The sequence below is a fragment of the Seriola aureovittata genome, chromosome 5 (genome assembly GCF_021018895.1).
Source record: "Seriola aureovittata isolate HTS-2021-v1 ecotype China chromosome 5, ASM2101889v1, whole genome shotgun sequence".
NCBI lineage: Eukaryota > Metazoa > Chordata > Actinopteri > Carangiformes > Carangidae > Seriola > Seriola aureovittata.
The window spans coordinates 3,541,123-3,548,628 of record NC_079368.1 but is presented as its reverse complement, the minus strand read 5'-3'; the positions used below and the strand labels follow the sequence as shown (position 1 = coordinate 3,548,628).

At 39.8% G+C, this 7,506-nt stretch overlaps 2 protein-coding genes across 2 annotated transcripts; both read right to left on the bottom strand.

Annotated features, from left to right (window-relative positions):
* On the bottom strand, window positions 1-4,053 carry LOC130169651 (uncharacterized). Its single transcript, XM_056376551.1, has 3 exons — window positions 3,897-4,053; window positions 3,317-3,777; window positions 1-1,402 (listed from the first exon to the last, which is right to left on the bottom strand). The coding sequence occupies exons 1-3, from the start codon at window positions 3,970-3,972 to the stop codon at window positions 1,127-1,129; spliced, it is 813 nt and encodes a 270-aa protein (XP_056232526.1). The 5' UTR covers window positions 3,973-4,053; the 3' UTR covers window positions 1-1,126.
* Window positions 4,054-5,415: 1,362 nt separating this feature from the next.
* Window positions 5,416-7,178, bottom strand: LOC130169200 (T-box transcription factor TBX3-like). The gene is made up of 5 exons (XM_056375700.1): window positions 6,847-7,178; window positions 6,485-6,752; window positions 6,013-6,159; window positions 5,756-5,832; window positions 5,416-5,419 (listed from the first exon to the last, which is right to left on the bottom strand). Exons 1-5 carry the CDS (start codon window positions 7,176-7,178, stop codon window positions 5,416-5,418), a joined length of 828 nt encoding a protein of 275 aa, XP_056231675.1.
* Between the last annotated feature and the right edge of the window lie 328 nt (window positions 7,179-7,506).

Genomic DNA, 7,506 nt, shown 5'->3' with positions numbered 1-7,506 from the left:
TGTGTGTGTGTGTGTGTGTGTGTGTGTGTAAACAGTACATAATTTGACTAATTTATTGTAAAGTTTCACTGGAAATCTTCATACAGCTTATACAGATCAGATGTATTGCAATGATTTTTTTAATTTACTCAGGTTTATTCATATTTTATCCACCAAATTTAGATCCAAAATTTGTCAGTTAAATGCTTTTGGGCTCAAGTGTAAAAAGTTTTCTTACAATATTTCAGCATCCATGTCATCCACCAAGCTGCACCTAATCTCAATAAAATCACAATTTGAATCACCAGTGTGTAGGATTTAGTGGTGTTTAGTGGTAAGGTTGCAGATTGCAACCAACTGAATACCGCTCCCCTCACCGTCCCCTTTCCAAGTGAGTACGAGAACCAAGCGGCAACTTCCAAGACTGAAAAATGAAGCCAAGACATAAGTGCCAAAAACAGTTCTTCGAACGGCCCCTTGAGTCTGGCTCCATGAGTGAGTCAATCCACATAGACTCCCATGCTAAAATGTCCAGCAGAAAGAAACGGCTTCTTCCCTCCTTCATGACGACTGTACGGTGGGAGAATTTTTATACAACTCACCGATTCAAATTTTATTAAGGCTTAAAGATCTGCATAAATGAGGGCGTGCTGCTTTGAGTGACAGGTGTGTGAGCGTATGCTTGGCACAGCCACGGCTCCACAACCTATGGGTGAAGTCACGGAGGCTACATCCATCTTTACATGCAGGTGGGAGGAGAACCAACAGTGGCCTACAGGTCATGTAAACATCGAAGCGCCGCTCTCTAGGGCCAGTATTTGGTTTATCTACTGTATAGAAACATGGCGGTGTAACATGCTGGGCTCTGTGGAAGACGACCTGCTACCTATGTAGATATGAAGGGCAGTTCTTAGATTCTGCCAATAGAGCTACCAGAATCCTACACACTGGTCCTTTAATATGATATTCATAAACAAAGTTACATCTGGTTGAAATAAAATGCCCTTTACACCACAGTTATTCAATCTGAAGTCATGTATTCAATATAATGCAGATTTATCAGACTTATATGAGACCAATATGCACGATAACCCAAAATTTTCCTTTTGAAACGGCCTTTCAATTCTGCAGGTGCGAGTGTTGCAAGTCAGAATTCTGTCCCTGTTTGTGTCTCGTCCTGACTGCAGTCCATTTCAGCTTCTTCCACCGAGTTCATCTGCTCTGTTTTGGGCAGCGTTAGCAAATCAGGGACAAGATATTTCAACCCACCACCAGGAGGAACACATGAGGATATTATTGGGGAGGTGAAGTAGTCCCGGCTGTGGACGCTCGGATAGGCTCTGAAATCCACTTTGGAGCGCACTGAGAGGCTGGCGTAGGGATAAAACAGGAAGCCTCCAAAGTGTGAAAAGGTCATCAGGTCCTGTTAATAACAAGAAAATACACACAATATATAATTAATGAAAATAGTTTAGGTCCAATCACACTAACAGGCGCCTAATACTGATATAGATATACCCACACAACACATTGATAATATTTTTTTTTGCATCAATATTCAAAAACAATAAAATCAGCAAAACATCATCATATGTAAATGCCCATTATTTTACAGGTTAAATAAAAACAAATGGTTACTTTTCATTATACATTTACACTGCAATTGCATTACTTTATTCTGTTATTTTTCCTGCTCTGCTGACTTTAGAAACCTTTGAAAGCTGTTCATTTGACAAAGGTACGTTTCCTTTTCTACTCCAGCGTACCTGTTATCAGCTGCTGCAGTGCTGGGTGAACATTCCCATCCAGAGTACATTTTTAAAAGTGCTGTCTCATTTCTTTAATTCAAATCATACAGTGAAGTAGTCTGCATGATAATAAATCCCTGTAGTGTGGGTGCTCTTGAGCTCCCCCCTTTTTAAACTGTATTTTAAATTGTACACTATTCTCCTATTTTTCCTCTTTAATAAGAACAATGTTGTTTGCCAGGACTGTTCCCTTTAGGTACATCGTATTTACAAAAATACTTATGGTATAATTCATGTCTCCTTTCCTCTAAAATGCCTGCTTGTTGTTGCCGTCCCGTCTCCGTCGTCATGGTTTCTTCCACTGTTTCTCTGTGTGAGTATTTTATTAGCAGCTGATTCACACAACACAGTTACACTGTAAATCCTGGGCTGTTATAGTGTGTGTTTACCGGAATTATTATACTTTTATTTGACTGCATTTATTTAACATTTGTAATTAGTTTGCAAAATTAAAATAATAGAATACAAAATTAGAATAAGTTAATAAGATATTTAATAGTTAAGTCCACATCAACTCGCTACAATATCAAAAATGCTTTTTACGCGTTAAGGGATCGTTTCACAATTTTTCAAGTCTTGAAAAAATAGTCAGGTGCTCATATGAACAGTGAAACAGTTGCAGCTGGTTGTAATGGTTCATCCTGTTTAGCACAGCCATTTTAAGAACAATGTGCTTTCAATATAACTGATGAGGGAAAAAGTCCACAGTCCACGCTCTATACAAATATATATATATATATATATATATATATATATAATAAAGTTGAACTAAAGTAATTATGAGGCTTCAGCAGACTGAGGTAGAAAAATCAAGTGAGAATCCTCCAAAGTTAAAGTTTATTTTGTAAAAAATGTCCACATATTCACTTCAACTAAAGCTTGGAAGCTATTCGATGTACATGTAATGTAATGTAACCTCTGTAATATCAGAATGAGGACTGAGGATTTGGTCCCCCATTAGTACATTCAACGCTCAGCTCAGCTTGAACTTTAATTGAACATTTTCTTTTTATAGGCAACATCATACTTCTTCACTACATATCTGAGGCAAAGTTTGTACTTTTTACTATTTTTTTACTAATTCCAGTTACTTGGCAAATAAATATAATACATTAAAAACAATGATGTGTTTACAAAAGTTAATGATGAGTTAAACATGAGAATTACCTTCATTTTGACCAGCTACAACATTAAAACCCTGCTTCAGTCATCATAATAAACAGATATTGTAAATTATAATAATAAATTCTTATATATAATAATGAAATACTGACAGGGGGCATGCTCTAATGCACAATGTAACACTTGATACTTTAAGAAGGCTACATTTTAGTGATATGTAAGACTTGCTGAATGCAGGACTCTCACTTACATTAAAGTATTTTTGTACTAAGATAAGCATCCGAATACTTTCTTCCACCATTGCTTACAACAGATGTCTCAGTGAGTCAGAACTTGTAATGAAATGGATGTGTACTACAAGTATTTAATGAGTTTTAATTATAGTGTTTCATTAGCCCTGTGTTTACCTGTACCAGCGCCTGCTGCTGAAGGCTGATGGGAAACCCTGGGGTTCCTGGAGTCCTGACAGGTGCTGCCAGGCTCAGTCCACACGACGCCGCTCTGTCCACGGTGGCACAGCTGTTCCAGGTGTTCACCTGAGCGGAGTGGAGAAGACCGCCGGGGACACTCGGATCCCACAGATGCGTGTTCAATTCCGGTGGATAAACACGGCTGTGTGCGAAACCGCTGCGTAATTTGCACATTTGTTCCTGCTCTGAGTCTTGTGGGTTGGAGCAACCCGCTCCATCACTTATGATACTGACGACGTGACTTTGTCTTGGATCCGTTTCTCTCTGTGTCCCAGCTGGAGTCTGTACTGTTCTGTCTGCCATGGAAACCTTTGATCCGGGTTTCGTGTCTCTTGTCGTTCTGCGCTCCTCCTCTCCGGCATTGTCTTCGTTTCTGTCGCTGTCACTTTCATGGGCATCTTGAAACAAAAGGCAAATAAAAAAGTTTGGACTCTTGGACTCACAGAATTGATAAAATTAATATTATACATGTTGAAGCAGTGATGGTTAAAAAAAACCAACAACAACGCTTCTGCACCTGAGGACTTGAGATTGTCTGAATATTGCGGGGATGAATCTTGAAGAGGTTCAGGTTTCATGTCGATCAGCCGCATCTCTTTACATTTTACTGATGAATGTTGTAGTTTCCTGATTTTTACAAAAGAGAGCAAAAGAAATGATTGATCATTTATACGATAAAACAATCAACGACTCCAGTGAAACTGATGTGAACACACCAGTAACAACGTGTTTTTACCGGCTCAGACATTGATTCTCGCTTTGTGTCACTTCTGCTCCATCTTCCCAGGAAAGCTGCTGCTGCTCTGGAAAGTTTTTTTTTATGGTTGAAACAGTTAAAATCTTCTTTCCCAGCGAGAAGCCCAAACACTGAAACCACAGCTCCTCCAATGTGACGATTTGCTACTTTCCCCTGTTTTCTATGATTTTAAACAGATTTTCTTTGGGGGTTTGGACTCTTGTACTTGGACTCTCTGTCACCGTAGGGTTTAGGAAACGGCAGTGGGCATTTTACCTTTCTCTGGTTTATTATAGACCAAATAATGTAACTGTTTATCAGCTGATTCACTGATAATAACATTATCATAACAACATTTCTTTATTCTCTGTATTTCTTTATTTTCTTTTCTGGGCATTTGATCATTTTAGCAAGTTGGTGAAAGTCTGCACTATAAATATATGCTTATTATTATATGAGAAACATAAATTTATTTAGACACTCTACAGAATACAGATGTCTGAGGAGCCCTCCTTAAGAACACATCCAATATAAAAAGAATAAATAGTGGCAAGACACCTTTGGAATAACCTGGTTTCCAGTATTGATTGGTCTTATCATGTGATCTGATCTTCAGCTATTCGTATAGTGCTGGTGGAAGGAGTAAGTGAACCCTTGGCTTTAATATTGAATCTCCTTTAGCACCAATGACCCAAAACAAGCTCTTCCAGTAGCTGCTGATCACGGCCGCAGTTTGGACGATTCTTCCTACAGAGCTGCTTCAGCTCAGACATGTTCTCAGGATGTCTGGTGTGAGCGGCTCTCCTCACTCCACAGCAGCTCTGCTGGGTTACTGGGCTCTGATTGGACCACTCCAGAAGGTGTATTGACTTTGTTTGAAATCATATCTGTAGTAGATTTACTTTGATGCATCACAGCCACCCTGACATTATTCTTCCAGAGACCCTGATAAACTCGGGAATTCAGTTTCTTCTCGATCACGTCGAGCTGTAAATAAAGCAATACATCATGATGCTCCCTCCACCCTACTTCACTACTCAACCTGAGTGTCATTACTCCACAAAAAAATATTTTCCCATGTGTGTGTTCCCATGGCAAGACACAGTGATATTATAATTTTTTTTTTTTTTTTTTTGCTGGAGAGCAGTCGGATGGAGCACGATGCCATGCAACATGCTCCATGCAGCCCTGATCTGTGTGTGGTAGACTCATGAACAGAGACGTTAATGACTCCTTTGAGCCTTTAGCTGTTACTCTTTTTTACTCACTGAATATTCTGCATTGTGCCTGTGGAGTCATCTTAGCTGGACACCCGTAGGGAGAGTTTACACAGAACCAAGTCATCTCCACTTAAAGACAGTTTGTCTGACTGTGGACTGATGATAAACTCTTTGACATGACTTTGTAGCTGCTTAACTCTAATGGATACTTTTCAGATTAAGATTTACATTCAAAACATATGATGAATTTATAAGAAACTAAACATTACAATTGCATTGCAATCAATTAAAGTACTAAAAATATTTCTACTAGACATCAAATCCTGAATACTGAATAATAATAATAACATCATTATTATTATTATTATTATTATTGTTATTATGTAATTACATGAATTTATAACTGAAACATTAACTTGCCTCTTTTCTCTTCTTCCGTTGCCGATGTCTCTGAATCCCTTAGCGAAAGGATTGTTATCTATTTTCAGCTGTGTGATCTGAAAAATATAAAGCGAGATGGAGACGAAATATATTTATGTCTTGTGTTGTAGTAAATGATCGATGAGATTTTTCTTCTTTTATTTTGAAAGTTGAGCTCCTCTTCGTACAGACAGTCAAGTCAACCCGAGGTTAAATCGTCTGCAAAGTGACTAAGTGAGAAGAAGTAAAGCTCTTACCTGATCGTTCTGATAAGCTGTGACTGCGATGAACTCAGTCTCGGAGAAGACGTATGTTCTGAAGGTGCTGTAGGGCAGTTTGAGGATGTCGTTTACCTTCACGATATGAAATCTGGGCTGGTATTTGTGCATCGAGTTGAGAATTGTCTGCAAATAAAAAAATAAAAAAATAAAAAAAACAACGATGACGTTTGAAACCAGTTTTTGAGAAAAGCGTTTGGAAAAACTCGTTTCATGATGAGATGAAAATGTTTACGACACAAAAGAATTTCAACAGGAACGAGAAAGATCTTCCAAGAACGAAAATATATATTTACATAATATTACATTTAAAATGGATTATTGTTATGTATTCGTTTGAAAAGATTAGACGTCACAAAAAAGGCCATAAACGTGCCATTCCCTTGAAATTACCTTGGTTATAATAAAACAAACAAACAAACAATGAAACAAAATCTAAATCCAAACTTACAAATCCATGTTTGTCAGAAATGTTGTTGGTCAGTTTAAGTTTGTGGAAGTTGACCACTTTGGACATCCACTGCTCGCCCGTGGCCGGACTGTCCGGGTGGATGTACATGCGCTTGGGCATCTCGGGGTCCGCCTTTCCCGCCACTATCCAGCGGGAGTTATGAAACTTGTATCTGCAGTCATCAGCCGCCACTATGTCCATCAGAAGAATATATTTGGCTTTTCTATCCATCCCGATGCACCGGGCCTTGAGCGGCGGGAACATGCGCCTGCAGGGTGAAGAGATTAAGGCGTGAAGCAGCATGCATTCATCAGGAGACGGTAGAATTACATCCCTGCGTAATTATTAGACATGTACTGTACCTCCCAGATTTTGTAATGACCATTTCAGTGCCGCATTTGTGGAACTGTCTCCAAAGGTCGCTGGCTTCCAGATAAACTTTCGGCTCATCATCTGCCATCTCCCCTCCCTCCAGAATTTCGGGAGGCCGACACAGCATCGCAGAATGCCCGGGCGGAGACGTGTGAATCATCGTATCCAAACTGGGATCCGCTGACCCTCGGGAGGATAAAGCCATGGCTGGGAACAGCGGGGGTCCGGCCAGGACAGTCCCTCGAAGGGCCGCATCTCCGACTCTTGTTGGAAAGGCTTGTGGTGCCTCGGTCGGGACGCACGTCTCCGAGAAACTGCGCATGGTCTCCAAGGGAAAAAGAAACTTTTACGCACGACTGTAGTCAGGTTAAATTTTGACGCCACGTTGATAAATGCGGAATGAACGTCTCCTCATATTTTTAAAGTCACTAAAACGCATTAAATGTAGCAACTTTAACACTGTTTTGCTTTTTCTCTGGATATTTTGTCTTATAAAAATCCTGACAACAGTCCAGTGCGCTCCGATGCCTCTCAGCTTGTGTCCAAGCTGATTTGCTCCTTGACACTTATGGACTCAGAGGTGGGTGGAGTTTCCCTGGTGTTGCACTTTATGTGCTGCCGCAAGTTTCCACACAGGCTGATGAGGCTGT

Excerpts from the sequence above, each read along its gene's own strand:
- LOC130169651 (XM_056376551.1), bottom strand. The coding sequence starts at position 3,972 with ATGCGGCTGATCGACATGAAACCTGAACCTCTTCAAGATTCATCCCCG. Across the intron at positions 3,778-3,896 it reads AGACAATCTCAAGTCCTCAG|ATGCCCATGAAAGTGACAGC; the intron begins GTGCAGAAGCGT and ends TTTTGTTTCAAG. Across the intron at positions 1,403-3,316 it reads AGCAGCAGGCGCTGGTACAG|GACCTGATGACCTTTTCACA; the intron begins GTAAACACAGGG and ends TGTTATTAACAG.
- LOC130169200 (XM_056375700.1), bottom strand. The coding sequence starts at position 7,178 with ATGCGCAGTTTCTCGGAGACGTGCGTCCCGACCGAGGCACCACAAGCC. Across the intron at positions 6,753-6,846 it reads GTCATTACAAAATCTGGGAG|GCGCATGTTCCCGCCGCTCA; the intron begins GTACAGTACATG and ends TTCACCCTGCAG. Across the intron at positions 6,160-6,484 it reads TTTCTGACAAACATGGATTT|ACAATTCTCAACTCGATGCA; the intron begins GTAAGTTTGGAT and ends TTTTATTTGCAG.